Below are 17,150 nucleotides of genomic sequence, written 5' to 3'. Positions count from 1 at the left end.
TGGATGGTGTATCAATACACCCAGTCACTACAAAGATACAGGTTTCCTTTCTAACTCAGTTGCCAGAGAGTAAGGAAACCGCTCAGGGATTTCACAATGACGCCAATGGTGACTTTAGAACAATTACAGAGTTTAATGGCTGTGATATCAGAAAACTGAGGATGGATCAACAACATTGTTGTTGGTTAGTGGTTAGAGCGTTGGACTAGTAACCGGAAGGTTGCAAGTATAAACCCCTGAGCTGACAAGGTACAAATCTATTGTTCTGCCCCTGAACAGGCATTTAACCCACTGTTCCTAGGCCGTCATTGAAAATAAGAATTTGTTCTTAACTGACTTGCCTAGTTAAATAAAGGTAAAATAAAAATCAGGTATGAAGTTAAGACCCAGATGCAGACCATGACAAATAAACAATTGTTTAATATTCCAATAGGGGCAGGCAATAGACAGGTCAAGGCAGGCAGGCGTCAGTAAACCAGAGGGCAATGGTACCGGGCCGCAGGCAGGCTCAGGGTGAGGCAGAGGTCAGTACAAGAGTCAGAGTCAGGACAAGGTCAAAACCAGGAGGGCGAGAAAAGAGAGACTGGAAAAAGCAGGAGCTGAGACACACAATGCTGGTTGACTTAAACAAATAAGACAAACTGGCAACAGACAAATAGAGAACACAGGTATAAATACACAGGGGATAATGGGGAAGATGGGCGACACTTGGTGGGGTGGGAGACAATCACAAAGACAGGTGAAACAGATCAGGGGGTGACAATTATAAACTTCTTTAAACCAATCATCAGTCATTTGTGTCAGTGCAGTACATGCTGAGTGCCCTTCTCTATAAGCATGCTGAAAGTCTGTTGTTTATTTATTTACAGAGAAATAGCATTACATCTGGTCAAACACCATTTATTTCCAAAAGTTTGCTAAGAGTCGGCAGACAGAGTTTGTTTAACAAAAAAAGTTATATATATATACAGTAAGCAGTCAAAAGTTTGGACACAACTACTCATTCAAGGGTTTTTCTAAATGTTTACTATTTTCTACATTGTAGAATAAAAGTGAAGACATCAAAACTATAAAATAATGGAATCATGTAGTAACCAAAAAAGTGTTAAAGAAATCTAAATATATTTTATATTTGAGATTCTTCAAAGTAGCCACCCTTTGCCTTGATGACAGCTTTGCACACTCTTGGCATTCTCTCAACCAGCTTCATGAGATAGTCACCTGGAATGCATTTCAATTAACAGGTGTGCCTTGTTAAAAGGACATTTGTGGAATTTCGTTCCATTTGAATGAGTTTGAGCATTCAGTTGTGTTGTGACAAGGTAGGGGTGGTATACAGAAGATAGCCCTATTTGGTAAAAGACCAAGTCCATATTATGGCAAGAACAGCTCAGATAAGCAATGAAAAACAACAGTCCATCATTACTTTAAGACATGAACGTCAGTCAATGAGTAAAATTTCAAGAACTTTTTCTTCAAGTGCAGTCACAAAAACCATCAAGCGCTATGATGAAACTGGCTCTCATGAGGACCGCCACAGGAAAGGAAGACCCAGAGTTACCTTTTCTGCAGAGGATAAGTTCATTAGAGGTAACTGCACCCCAAGCAAGTCAGTTAAGAACAAATTCTTATTTACAATGGCAGCCTAGGAACAGTGGATTAACTGCCTTGTTCAGGGGCAGAACAACATATTTTTACCTTGTCAGCCCAGGATTCAATCTAGCAACCTTTCGGTTACTGGCCCGACACTATAACCACTAGGCTACCTGTAGCTTCATGGTCAAATTGCTGCAAAGAAACCAGTACTAAAGGACACCAATAAGCAGAATAGACTTTCTTGGGTCAAGAAACATGAGCAATGGACATTAGACCGGTGGAAATCTGTACGTTGGTCTGATAAGTCCAAATGTTAGATTTTTGGTTCCAACCGCCATGTCTTTGTGAGACGCAGAGTAGGTGAACGGATGATCTTAGCATGTGTAGTTCCCACTGTGAAGAATTGTGATGGTGTGGGGATGCTTTGCTTGTGACACTGTCAATGATTAATTTAGAATTCAAGGCACACAACCAGCATGGCTACCACACCATTCTGTAGCGATACACCATCCCATCTGGTTTGCGCTTAGTGGGACTATCATTTGTTTTTCAACAGGACAATGACCCAAAACACACCTCCAGGCAGTGGAAGGGCTATTTGACCAAGAAGGAGAGTGATGGAGTGATGACCTGGCCTCCACAATCACCCGACCTCAACCCAATTGTAATGGTTTGGGATGAGTTGGACCGCAGAGTGAACGAAAAGCAGCCAAAAAGTGCTCAGCATATGCGGGAACTCCTTCAAGACTGTTGGAATAGCATTCCAGGTGGCTCCTATGAAGAATCTAACATTTTTTATATATTTTGATTTATTTAAGACGTTTTTTGTTACTACATGATTCCATATACGTTTTTTCATAGTGTTGATGTCTTCACTATTATTCTACAATGTACAAAATAGTAAAAATAAAGAAAAACCCTTGAATGAGTAGGTGTGTCCAAACTTTTGACAGGTACTGTACATGCTAATATCGCCACTGGCTGGCAGCAAGCTGATTGATCGGCTGTTAGAACCAGTAAAGGGTGATTTACCAATCTTGAGAGTTTTCTGTTACACAGCCATGCTGGTTGCGTCAGTTTCTCATCCCTGTTTTAAACAGACCTGAGAAAACTGGAGAGGCGCCCTCCTAAATCTGAAACCACTAGATAGTTTCATCAAAATGGCGGAAACTCTTCCTTTGCCAATCAGAAAGGCACAGTCACTTTGCTTATATGGGTGTGTTGAGTGGGCATCAAGAAGTGTGCACGGTTTGAGGTAAGGGGTTGATTTTGGATCAAAGAGCCCTTACAGAGGGAGGTTTTTATGAACTGAAAAATGCTTGAGCAACTGAAAAATAAAGAAAATATGATAATTAGGCGGTGTATGGAGGGTCTCACCATCTCTTTCTATGGCAGACTGGAGACTTTTTTAGGGTTTTTCCAAGGAATACGTTTTATGATTAAAGTACAAGATAGTAACATTAAAAATAAAATCTTTGAAGAATGACTTATGGACATGGAGTTGCATATAGTCCATGAGAGCAGTAGGTCTGATCTGACAACGTCATCCATACTCCCCCTAAATATAAAGTACTTTCAAATCTGAAAAGAACTGGATAGGTGTGTCCCAGTGACTTTCCTTGATGCTTTAAACTCATTCCTCTCTGTGTATTCCCACCAGATGAACCAGCAGATGTCAGAGATGAGTCTAAACGAGGCCGGGGGAGCCATGGCCTTTAGGGCAGCCCGTCTCAACCATAGGGGGCTGGGCTGCCTGGCGCATCCTCAGGCCAGACAATGGGAGATTCTTAATTGGTTTACTTCGACTCCTCGCATCCTCTCTGTCCTCTCCTCCTTTTAAAAAGGTCAAAGGTTATCGAGGAGAGTAGGTGAGGAAACGTGGAAATGAATGCACTTGTGAAAATGAAATAAGTCTCTCCTTCTCCACTCGCATCAGGCAGATGACGTTTACAGAGGAGGGATCCCGATAAGCAACAAGGTGTTATGGGTCTGCATAAAGCCTACTTCATTTTTTAAATGATTTTTCACTTCATAAGGGATAGCGTACACAGACAATTCGGCTTTGCAGCCTTCTTCAGTGTGTCGGCAGCCTTCTTCATAGGAGGAATCCCAAAATAAATGTGTAAAGAGGTTGTGCAAGATGTATAGATTAAACACTATATGCTACTTATATTTTAACATGTACATGCTTTTCTCCTCTGAGGAAACAACAGTTGATTCAAAGGAGGTGTGGTGGATTTCAAAACGTCGTTGTGAGCTGGTAGGATACACACGAGTATCCTCAGCTGGAGGAGGCTATCGAGGAGATGAGCAAACTCCTCAGTTCGCCTATTAAAACCTCTTAAGCTGACAGTCCCCTGAAATTGGGCACTAGAATTACTTTAAAAAATATGTATATAATGACATTACTTATTTTATTGATTTCCCACCGTTTTAGAAGTCAGAAGACAACCACCCAGACCTCCCTACGATCATGTCAACGTCCTCTGTCGAATAGAAGTCAATTTGCCTCTCTCTGGTGGTCAGCTGTATCATTACAATTCAATTCAAAGAGATTTATTGGCATGGGAAACATATGTTGACATTGCCAAAGCAAGTGAAATAAATAATAAACAAAATGTAAATAAACAATAAAAAATGTACAGTAAACATTACACTCACAAAAGTACCATTTGAAAAGAGACATTTCAAATGTAATATTATGGCTATATACAGTGTTGTAATGATGTGCAAATAGTTACATCCATTTATATAACTTCACTACAACGTTACCTAAAGAAAAACATTTATTTAGCTCGACTTCTTTGCGGCACAGACATAGCAAAGCAATTGCTGAATTTGTCTTGCGCAGACGGATCTAAATACTTAACTTTCATAGCTCTACGATAAAAAATGTGACCTACACACGTCCTTAAACCCAAAATAAGTAAAGAAGTAGTTTTGTGTGGAAGTCAAACATTTGTTTTCTATGGGAGTCAGACACTTTGCATATTCTCAGAATGACAAAATTGAGCACTTTACATAGCCCTTCTCCCCTTGTCTATAGAAAGGAAGCCCATTACTACATTAATAAAATATTGTCCTCTTGCTAGGTTGATGACTAAAATCATAGCGTGCAAAATGTCTGTCAGCTCAACTGGTTATTAACTAATTGATACACTCCTACATATGGCAACCACTTATCGGTTTCTGGGTCACGTGGGAGAGGAGGACGGAGGATTCAAAGAGAGTATGGACTTTTGCCCAATTGAGAATCTCCCCCTTTCGGATTGAGCTCCCCCAGGGTTGGGGGATCAAGGGTCAGTTATCCCACTCTCTCTCCCTTTCTCTCTCTTTTGAGTGAATTGGGAGTCATCAGCGGCATACAATAGCTAAACATTTTGCACCATAGCAAACCGGTTACTCCAAACACTCTGCAACGTGATGTAAAAGCTGTTGAGTTCCGTTTTGTTGGTAGAGCATGGCGCTTACAACGCCAGGGTTGTGGGTTAGATTCATACGGGGGCGAGTATGGGGGAAATAAGTATGAACATTTATGCTGTCACTCTGGATAGAAGTGTCTGTGAAATGTAAATGATAAGAGTGTCTGCTAAATGACTTAAGTGTTTTGATTAGGGGAAGGGTTACTAACATGCAAAGTATCTAAAACATTGTAAACCGTTTCTAAAATGCTCAAGTTATATGTGATTTGAACATGCAACCTTTGGGTTGCTAGACATTCACGTTATATTCCCAACCTCCCTCCTTTTGTTTTTGGCTTAAGTAACCTTCTGTCTTATGAAACCATACTAAACGTAGCATATCATACTAGCAAAGACATTATAGTAAGAAGATAGGCTAAAACTACTTCTCGAAAAGAAATCCCTGATCACACTTGTTAGTGATGTCATGGCAACGTTAGCTAGCTAAGCTCATGCCTAGAAAGACTTCATCGATATCAGTTTGTCTCTGTAGATGGTTTGTCCTCTGACAAATCAACTGTAAATTTCGTTGTTCCTCAAGGCTCCGTTTTAGCACCAATATTGTTTTCACCATATATTTTACCTCTTGGTGATGTCATTCGGAAACATAATGTTAACTTTCACTGCTATACGGACGACACACAGCTGTAGATTTCGATGAAACATGGTGAAGCCCCAAAATTGCCCTCTCTGGAAGCATGTGTTTCAGACATAAGGAAGTGGATGGCGGCAAATTTTCTAAAACTCGGACAAAACAGAGATGCTAGTTCTAGGTCCCAAGAAACAAAGAGATCTTCTGTTGAATCTGACAGTTAATCTTGAGTGGTCCTACAGTCGTCTCAAATAAAACTGTGAAGGACCTCGGCTTTACTCTGGACCCTGATCTCTCTTTTGATAAACATATCAAGACTGTTTCAAGGACAACTTTTTTCCATCAACGTAACATTGCAAAAATCTGAAACTTTCTGTCCAGAAATGATGCAGAAAAACTAATCCATGCTTTTGTCACTTCTAGGTTAGACTACTGCAATGCTCTACTTTCCGGCTACCCGGATAAAGCACTAAATAAACTTTAGTTAGTGCTAAACACAGCTGCTAGAATCTTGACTAGAACCAAAAATTAGATCATATTACACACTGGTTTCCTGTTGGCTAGGGCTGATTTCAAGGTTTTACTGCTAACCTACAAAGCATTACATGGGCTTGCTCCTACCTATCTTTCCGATTTGGTCCTGCTGTACGCTACGGTCACAAGATGCAGGCCTCCTTACTATCCCTAGAATTTCTAAGCAAACAGCTGGAGGCAGGGCTTTCCCCTATAGAGCTACATTTTTATGGAATGATCTGCCTACCCATGTGAGATACGCAGACTTGGTCTCGACCTTTAAGTCTTTATTGAAGACTCATCTCTTCAGTAGGTCCTATGATTGAGTGTAGTCTGGCCCAGGAGTGTGAAGGTGAACGGAAAGGCACTGGAGCAACAAACCGCCCTTGCTGTCTCTGTCTGAAGGTTCCCCTCTCTCCACTGGGATTCTCTGCCTCAAACCCTATTACAGGGGCTGAGTAACTGGCTTACTGGTGCTCTTCCATGCCGTCTCTAGGAGGGGTGCATCACTTAAGTGGATGGAGTCACTGACGTGATCTTTCTGTCCAGGTTGGCACCCCCCTTGGGTTCGTGCCGTTGGGGAGATCTTTGTGGGCTATCGTCGGCCTTGTCTCAGGATGGTAAATTGGTGGTTGAAGATATCCCTCTAGTGGTGTGTGGGCTGTGCTTTGGCAAAGTGAGTGGGGTTATATCCTACCTGTTTGGCCCTGTCCTGGGGTATCGTCGGATGGGGCCACAGTGTCTCCCGACACCTCCTATCTCAGCCTCCAGTATTTAAGCTGCAATAGTTTATGTGTCAGGGGGCTAGGGTCAGTCCTGTGTCCTGTGTGAATTTAAGTATGCTCTCTCTAATTTTCTTTCTTTCTCTCTGAGAACCTGAGCCCTAGGACCATGCCTTGGGACTACCTGGCCTGATGACTACTTGCTGTCCCCAGTCCACCTAGTCGTGCTGCTGCTTCAGTTTCAACTGTTCTGCCTGCGGCTATGGAACCCTGACCTGTTCACCGGATGTGCTACCTTGTCCCAGACTTTCTGTTATCAACTCTCTAGAGACAGCAAGAGCGGTAGAGATACTCTGAATGATCGGCTATGAAAAGCCAACTGACATTTACTTCTGAGGTGCTGACCTCTACAACCACTTATTATTCTTTGACCCTACTGGTCGTCTATGAACATTTGAACATCTTGGCCATGTTCTGTTATAATCTCCACCTGGCACAGCCAGGAGAGGAGTGGCCACCCCTCATAGCCTGGATCCCCTCTAGGTTTCTTCCTAGGTTCCGGCCTTTCTAGGTAGTTTTTCCTAGCCGCCACCGTGCTTCTACACCTACATTGCTTGCTGTTTGGGGTTTTAGGCTGGGTTTCTGTACAGCACTTTGTGACATCAGCTGATGTAAGAAGGGCTTTATAAATACATTTGATTGATTAATCGGGTGTAACGGTCGAACTGCGCATGTGCAGGCAGTCAAATCAAAGGCACTCCTTCGATATGAAGTTGTTTTTGACGAAAATGAAAATATGTCAGTTTGTCACCTTCACGAGATTGAAGTAATAACATGTTCAGCTACTTAAGACATTGGCTCAAATCTTGGTTGTGCCTTTAAATTTCGAGAAAATGAACAACTAAGGAAGAATTTTTCACTTCTTGCATTCTTCTCAAACCCCAAATCCCAGCCTGGTCTGTTTCGCAAACGTCACCAGAAGGCTCGCGATGTCAGTCCTCTGGATTTAGAAACTCTGCGAGACTAATTTGAGTGTCATATACATACATTTACTATGTTACGTCTAGTATTTGAGGCCATGCTAATCCATAACATGTAATGGTGTCACCATTTCCCATTTGGTCCAATCGTTTAATTTAGTAAAGTAGTGAAATAGCTATGTGGGAGAATGACATCCCCATTACGCCCATTTACCTGATCAATTGGAAACGGCAATCTTCTGAGTAGTCTACTTCCACACTTCTCTCCTCGCGCCTTAATTTTCCATTTTGGACATTACGTTCCACCTGGGTTAAGGCCCTAGGTGGCGCAAGAGTCCAATGATTTTGATAAAACGAGAATGAACATAAATTGCATTGGAACGCAACATCTGTATGTCCAAAGTGCGTAGAAATTAAATTGGTCATGATGCCTGGCCACAACTGTTCATCATGAAATTCAATCTTGATATTTACGATATATACATTTTTTTTACCTTACAAACATAAAAATGATAGGAAGAAGTTATTAGTTCCATATATTTTGACGAAGATATATCCTCTTTAGACCTAAATGTTGCCATCTATGAGATCATGTGTATATGCCAGTTTATAGTGTACATCACATCACCATGGCTACAGGCCTGATACCCTTATATTTGGCAGCATGTCAAGGAAGACAATCGTCCCACTTCCTTTCCATAAATTGGGAACAAATTACACCCTGGCTGACTCATTTATAGGTTTGTGGTGGGAAATTGCATCCATAAACATGGTTTAACTTCACATGGTGTCTTGACTTTAGCGCACAGGATTTGAGGACTACGTGTTACTTTTTGAATGATCCTGTGAAGATGTGCAGGAAGTATAGCAGCGGGTGATAAAACGATATAGCCTAATGTAACAGTAGTCTGTACCCTCGCCCATACCCGGGCTCGAACCAGGTACCCTCTGCACACATCAACAATTATTGACACCCACGAAGCATCGTTACCCATCGCTCCACAAAAACCGCGTCCCTTCGGTCATTTAGACATTTCCTTGGGGGAGCTAACGCAACTCTTCAGGACCCAGGCAGGGTTGCTCATCAGTGTGGTTCACCTCCCCACAGCCATAATATTGCATTTAAATGACTGGATGTGAGCTCAAAATGGGCAGTTGTTGCTCTCATAGATGATGTATGAAAAGCTTGAGTGGTTCTAGACAATACAATTGCCTATGATCAGATATAAATAGGCATATTATCCTTATTTAACCAACAATGCTAACAAAACTAAATGAACATTTGTATTACAAAGTGATTACATTATTTATGAAAACATGTAATTATGCTTTAAATTCAACTCTTAATTGAATTATCTCACAAGTGATATCATGTTTTGTTGTTACTAATACTCTGCTCTCCCTTCTCTCGCTCTCTATTGTTGACTCAATTCCTGAGACCCGACTCATTAAAAGGTTCAAAGGGGGTTATTGTAGATTGTCAAAGCAAAAATCATCCTGGAAAGGAAGAGGTTTTGTTAATTATCAACTGCAGCCCAAACTAGGATTGGTCCAAGTAACGTTACTTGATGTGGGGGTAAATAATTAAGAATATTATAACACCTCAACCTTAAATTGATCTTATAAATAAAATCCCTGCTATTATTTACAATTGAGGACACGTCCTTTATGGGAAATAGTGATGTTATTCCCATAAAGCTTGTTCATATTTGAACTCATAATAAGTTAACCCTTTTTCATAAATGGTACAGTCCAACAAAAAAATTGGCCCCAAAAAGAACAGGGACGCTATAAAACTTGGCTACTTCGTTAGTTGGAAAGTACGTTTTCAAGAACCATTACGCACTTAACCATGGAGAAACCCGAAGTGATGACACCAAAAAGTCTCGATGACCTGATCAAATTGCTGCATAAACTCTTTGAAAGTGACAAAATCAATGTGGAGGAGGTGCAACAAATAATGGAGGCATATGACAGCAATCCACAGGAGTGGAAGAAATTTGCAATGTTTGACCCGACCAGGTAAAACATATTTGAATTATGTTTATTTCTATTTTGAAATTATTATTATTACTATTATACCTACTATATTTTTTTGTTGAGTAGACCTGTTTTAATGTAACGAAGTAGCCTAGTTTTATAGCGTCCCTCTTCTTTATGGGGCCAACTTTTGTTGGACTGTACCATTTATGAAAAAGGGTGAACTTGTTATGAGTTCAAATATGAACAAGCTTTATGGGAATAACATCACTATTTCCCACTTAAGGTATATGGTGTAAACTTTAACATGAAAGGTGTAGCATGAGTGATCAGCAGGCAACATTAAATGTAGACATATATATATATATATATAATATATATATATACACAATTTAGAACAACTACATTTAGACCAGTGGAGGCTGCTGAGGGAAGGACGGCTCATAATAAAGGCTGAAACGGAAGATTGGAATGGCATCAAACACGCAGAAACAATATGCTTGATGTATTTAATACCATTCCACCGATTCTGCTCCAGCCATTACCACGAGCCAGTCCTCCTGTGATTTAGACCTCAGGAGATATATATATATATATATATTCAGAGGATTCGATGGCAGTGGGATGTCTCTCATATTTGCAATTATTCACTGTGTTAATAATATAATATTGTTTAAATAGCCTACATTTTGAATCTTTAACTGCATAACACATTTGAACAGATTATATTAAACTTTTGCTATGTAAAATTATCTGAGCAATATATTAAATATTTATAAAATATAGCCTAGCATGCCTGCGCTAACTTTTAAATCTTAAAAAAAAAAGTTACATTTTAAGATGTTGACAACAGAATGAGACTTTCAAAGTGAGTTTCATTGTTTGCTTCAATAAAAAGAAAATGCCATATCCACAGTTTTTCCTGACATGCGCCATCAACTTGGGAATGTTTTGATTCTTGTGGGGGTAAATGGAGGATGGAAACCCGTCCGCATATCAGAATTAGAGACAGATCTCCACTGGTTGCTTTGAGGATGTGCTGTGCGTTTGTGTTATGATCACACACTGGACCTTGCAGATGCTACAAAATCACTGATTTTCAATGCACCCAAAAACGTGACTGCTGTAATTTAAGCAGAGACATGATCTGGGCCATAGTAGGTTGTTTGAAAGGATCTCTATATCATCAGATATCAACAGTACTCCTACTACATTTATTTAGGTCAATCACTAACAAACGGGCTCTATCAATAGCCTGAATCACTGTGTGGGGAATTTGGGAACTACGGAAATTGGTAGGTAAAACGTTTCAGTTAGTTTTGAGCTAAAACATAATTTGAAAGTTTTCTGAATGAGTCACACCACTAAGAACAAAATCCATTGCAATCCATCTGTCCAAACCCTTTTCCTTTCATCTTTATTCTGGCATTAGTGTAAGTATTTATGCCAGATAATTTGCATGTACGGTATTGGGGTAGTTGCAAATCACTTTGTGGCTATACCATATGATTGTCCTACATTTCAGTGTAGCTATAACAAAGGCATCGGACATCCTACCTTTCTTCTGAAAGGATCAGTTGACGTACACCACACAATGTTGGACACGTGCTGACTAATGTAATAGTAAACATAAGTAGAAATGCTATTGATGCTACCAATAATTGAATGGGTAAACTCTATTTTTGTTCTAACCTACACCTCTGTGTTGTGGGTGTGTTCCAGGTACACAAGGAACCTGGTGGATGAAGGGAACGGAAAGTTCAACCTCATTTTACTCTGCTGGGGAGAGGGTCAGGGCAGGTTAGACATTTTTGCAAACAATGCTGAAAGTTATTTGATCTGATCCATTGAAAGCCCTCATACTTATTCCGGTGCTATTTCTATAAGAGTGTATATCGTCAGTTTCAAATAGTATTGGCAGAACCAGTGTAATTACAATGTGTTATGTGACTTGTCAGTTAAAACATCAGTATGTTGTTCTACTGAAATGAAAAAACATGCTCCAGAGTCCAAGGTTCTTGTTAAAGTCAACGTTATGTATGTTTTACAAAGATAAATACATTTGGGTAATAATTTGCCCCTTTGAAACAGTCAGATATTGACAATTGGTCACCTTACATTGCTTGAGGCAGAGAGAAAGGTACATAATAGCAGATTGTAGCTAATGTAGTTTGAGAGGTGAAGTTATACTCTATGTCAGTAGACCACATGATATATAACATTTAACACAAGGCAGAAAATATGTGTCCTTAAACAGGACTATTTTAGAACAAATGAACCTGTACAGACACATAACCATAGGTACTAAGGCTGAACACTGTTCTGGAACATTCTAAGAGTGTCTGTGTTTTTCACCACTTGCAGCAGTATCCATGACCACACAGACTCCCACTGTTTCATGAAGATGCTGCAAGGCGAACTGAAGGAGACGTTGTTTCAATGGCCCAATAACAAAACACAGGATGTTGGTGACATGGTTCAGAAATCTCAGAGAATTCTGAAAGAAAACCAGTGTGCCTACATCAATGGTAAGATTCAAGGCAGTTTAGTATTTCCTCAACATTGTGTGTCAGACAACATAAGGAGGCATTTATTCATATTATTTACACACATAATATGCATGTATATCTTTATAAACATCCTCCTACAAGTGAATATCTTTACTTTCAAGTATTTGATTATCTGAAAACTAGTTGTACATGTTACATATTATACAAATTCTTAATGGATACTGTATGACTCGTATGTGTTGTGTTCGGTGTACCGTTAGCGGAACTAACAGCTGTGTGATATTTGAATGTTTTACCTTGCGTTGCCTTATCATAGATGTGTGGTGTGTCGGTTTTAGATTCCCTTGGGTTGCACAGAGTAGAGAACGACAGTCACACCGACGGTTCGGTCAGTTTGCACCTGTACAGTCCCCCCTTCGACACCTGCCAGACTTTTGACGAGCGCACAGGACACAAGAACACTGTCAAGATGACGTTCTGGAGCAAATTTGGAAAGAGGACTCAATCTGTAAGCATTCTTTCTTAAATTAAGCAACGTTCTTACCCAAGCTCACTATAGCCATCATATCATTATCTAAACATTGGTTTATTAAGTGTTAATAGATATTACTTCCAATCACTGAAGTTTTACAACTTTCGTTTCCCTAAGAGCATAAGTTTATCACCCAAGCCAGTGGAGATTGATACAAGTTGTGAATGTATTGGTGAAAGGGCAGGTTGGCATTTATTGTCATGAATCTTGCCCTGAAGGCAGCTATGCATAGTGGTCAATAGCTGATGCTGCCACAGTCATAAAATATGATTTTAAACCTAACCCTTACCTTAACCCTAAGCTTAACCACACGGCTAACCCTAATACCTAACCTTAAATTAAGACCAAAAAGCTCATTTTGGTTTTTACATGAATTTTTACAATATAGCCACTTTTGACTTTGCAGCTGGTTCATCTAGTGGGAATCACTCAGTTCTGCCTCCAGCTCAAGATTCATGACAATAAATGTGGTGAAAGGTGCCATAAACTATTTGACATGGTTCAAACGGCTTGCTGTTGAAAGTCCACAGAGTAGGTCTACCATCAGACATTATGTTTCATTTCAACTTAATTGAAACAATGGGACATTCGTTATTGTCTCTTGGATCACTCACGGATATCTTTGAACAAATAGTGAAATTTACTGGCAGCTTATCTTAACAGTTAATTTTAGAACACAAACATGTTTTGAAAGCTGTAAACTTGGTGTCTGGACCTTCATTAACTATCAGCATTGTTGTAAAGTTGGCTATTGTTTAACTTGACTGAGTGTGCTGAAAGTTCATGATTGGTGACCTCTAAGGAGGACAACCCTGGTCTGTGAGCTCTTTACATTCTGTATAGAGTACCTGTCATGTTGCCTGCTCACACATCCTTACTCTTAGCCTGCTTTAACTGCTCTGATGCCTGCTCACACATCCTTACTCTTAGGCTACTTTAACTTTTCCTTCCAAATTGTTTAGATGTTTAATTATGCAGGAAGTCTGCAAGTCATTTCCACCCCAGCACAATCAGCAATTCAGTGAAGCCCTTAGTATTTTAAAATACATTTACTGTATTATTTTAAGCGTGTAAGCTTCCATTTTGTGTTTGTTTTTAATTCAAGGAATCTGTTCCCACAGGCTGATAGATGTGTACCTGGGAGACTGTGTTCCACATAGCTATAGCTTTTAATCTATTGAGCATGTGGAAGCCTGCATGTAATGTTCAGACTGGCTGGCTGCTTTGTCAACAGCAGGGAGCTTATCTAAAATCCGCAAATTGCTAAAGTTTATCTTGACCAAGCCACTTCTGGCCTGCATATTACAACACCGCTAGTATGTTGGATAAGATAAGAGTATGAACCTCAACACTGCTCCTCTCAATGATTTTGTTTTTGTATTGTTGTTTTTGTGTTTGAGTGATCTGAAGTTTCTCGTATGGCCAATACAGGGTTTGAATATGAATGGTGTATTCCTCTCATACTTCTGTTGTGGTGCGTATCATCATGCTCCGTGCTATGGCCTAACTTACTGTACAATTTATATTTTACAGGAAACAACAGTCTCACAAGAAAACAACTGAGGCGCAGAAGAAAACAATTGCGCTTGGAATGATAGTGTTGTCAAATAGAGTCAACATGAAGCTGCAAATAAGTAAAATTCATACCTAGATATATATATATATATAGGGGATCTTAATTTGAGCCAGTTTGCTACAGAATGAAAATGATTCTGCAGCAACAGGAAATGTGACCTGTGTAACGACACTTTTGTACCGTTACGGCATATGGCTGAAGTGTATTATGTATGAGTGGAACTAGGTTGTCTATTACATCAAGGAATGGCATCAACAGTTTTACACTTCTATTGAAGTTATTGATTTTTACAAAAAATTGTCTTAATTAACACTTGTCAAAATGGTGATGTAACATTACATTTTTTTGTGCAGTTAAATTAGTGGCAATTTACATTAGGAAAATGGAAAGCTTTATATGGGGCAGCAGGGTAGCCTAGTGGTTAGTGTTGGACTAGTAACCAAAAGGTTGCAAGTTCAAATCCCCGAGCTAACAAGGTACAAATCTGTTGTTCTGCCCCTGAACAGGCAGTTAACCCACTGTTCCTAGGCCGTCATTGAAAATAAGAATTTGTTCTTAACTGACTTGCCTAGTTAAATAAAGGTAAAATACATGTATAATTTGAAAATGTGATCCCTGTCATTGCTATTTCCAGAGTGTTTTGCTTTTTGGGATGAGAAGGGGTGTTAATTGGCATTAACTATTTCAGTGTCACTCTTGAATGTGTTTCATTGTTTAAACCTCGATATAAGGAGACTTGTCAAGGATTGCGGTTGTTTTTATTATAACCCAATGTTCAGAAGAACAAGGCACTCACTTTTTCCTTTTGCAAGTTTTTAAAAAATGTAGCTTAATTTAGATAGCATTGTCAGTTAAAATGAATAATACAGTATAAGATATAGTGAATGATAAGCCTTGCATTGACTGACCATTAAATATTTTAAATCATGAGATACTGTTGTGTGTGTTTTTTAATCAACATGTTAGTATACTCTCACACGAACAAAATGTTTTTGACAGTACTTGCTGATATAAAACCTGCTTACTGTCCATACAGTCACATCCATAATTATTGGCACCCTTGATAAAGATAAGCAAAAAAGACTGTATAAAATATATAATACAAATACAGTCCTGAGCTATATTGTTTGCTATATATTTGTTTAATAAGTAACACTGTTTTTCTCTCAAAGGTAGGTGTCAAAATGATTGGCACACCTTAAGATTCTCCAAAATAAAATCAAACAAAAGTGAATCTGCATCTTAACATTCTACATTTTTAAGTTAAACTCAGTTGAAGGTGTTCTGCCCTTTCGGTATTATGCCCTTCATTGGAGTATAAAAATGAGGTAATATTCCTGTCAACCTTCACCGTGGGAAAAGGCAAAGAATTCACAAACGAAAAGATACAAATGGTTGCTGACTTTCAACAGTCAGGAAATTGTACATAAAAATAGCACGAAAAACCCATACACTACCATTCAAAAGTTTGGGGTCACTTAGACATTTCCTGGTTTTTGAAAGAAAAGCTCATTTCTTGTCCATTAAAATAACATAAAATTGATCAGAAATACAGTGTAGACATTGTATTGTAAATAACTATTGTAGCTGGAAACGGCAGATTTCTTATGGAATATCTGCATAGGCGTACAGAGGCCCATTATCAGCAACAATCACTCCTGTGTTCCAATGGCACGTTGTGTTAGCTATTTCTGATAAATTTTACTGTTACCAGTAACCACAACTTTGGTGGGGGGGGGGACATCATTTATTTGATTTTTTAGTCAGATAAACACTCCAAACAGCCTAACATAATTGGAGGCATCAACATGGTCCTAAAGCACAGCATTGCCTTGTTTTGTGTCACATTCCAATGATAAAACTGGGAGGGGAATGCATTTTCAGAATGTGGAGCGGGACCGATCCCGAGTGAAAGTTGTGCCCCTCACCACAGCTTAAGAGTCAAACAAGTTATTGAAAAAAGGGTCCTTGCAGATAGTTAAATAGTTAACCTATAGCTGTCCAGACTAACTATTTAGCAGTCTTATGGCTTGTGGGTAGAAGCTGTTCAGGGCAGAGAGAACAGTCTATGACTTGGGTGGCTGAAGTCTTATGTCTCTGCATACAGTATGAAGGAAGTTAGAGGTAGCTTCACGAGACAATTCTAACTAGCGTGGTATCTAATAGCACGAGACGTAAAAATGGTATCCACGAGTTCATCTGACTCTGGGGAAGTAGATAAAGGGCCTCATTGCCAAAATCCTGAAGTATCCCTTTAAAGTCAACGGCATCATAAACAACCAAGTACCAGGACATTTTATCCGGATGCCTCTGCCAGGAGGCTGAAACATGGCCGCAAGTGAATCTTCCAGCAAGACAATAACACCAAGCGACCATCAAAATCTACAAAGAAATGCTTAATTGACCACAAAATCAACCTATTGCAATGGCCATCTCAGTCTCTGGACCTGAACTCCATTGAAAACCTGTGGTTTTAATTGAAGAGGGCTGTTCATATGTGCAGGCGGAAGGATATCAAGGATCTGGAAAGATTCTGTATGGAGGAATGGTCTATAATCACTCCCAATGTGTTCTCCAATCTTATAAAACATTTTGGAAAAAGGCTCAGCGCCGTTATCCTCGCAAGGGGAAGGAGTATTGAAAACAGGGGTTCCAATCATTTCTAAACCTAACTTTTAGAAGAAAAAA

General features: G+C 39.5%; 1 protein-coding gene across 1 annotated transcript; it reads left to right on the top strand.

The window, feature by feature from the left end:
• Positions 1–9,611: 9,611 nt before the first annotated feature.
• Positions 9,612–15,392, top strand: LOC110525260 (cysteine dioxygenase type 1). Its single transcript, XM_021605242.2, has 5 exons — positions 9,612–9,886; positions 11,567–11,644; positions 12,209–12,372; positions 12,693–12,862; positions 14,420–15,392. The coding sequence occupies exons 1-5, from the start codon at positions 9,717–9,719 to the stop codon at positions 14,447–14,449; spliced, it is 612 nt and encodes a 203-aa protein (XP_021460917.1). The 5' UTR covers positions 9,612–9,716; the 3' UTR covers positions 14,450–15,392.
• The last annotated feature ends 1,758 nt before the right edge of the window (positions 15,393–17,150 follow it).

Source organism: Oncorhynchus mykiss, chromosome 6, assembly GCF_013265735.2.
Source record: "Oncorhynchus mykiss isolate Arlee chromosome 6, USDA_OmykA_1.1, whole genome shotgun sequence".
NCBI classification, from domain to species: Eukaryota; Metazoa; Chordata; class Actinopteri; order Salmoniformes; family Salmonidae; genus Oncorhynchus; species Oncorhynchus mykiss.
This window is presented reverse-complemented; position numbering and strand designations above follow the sequence as displayed.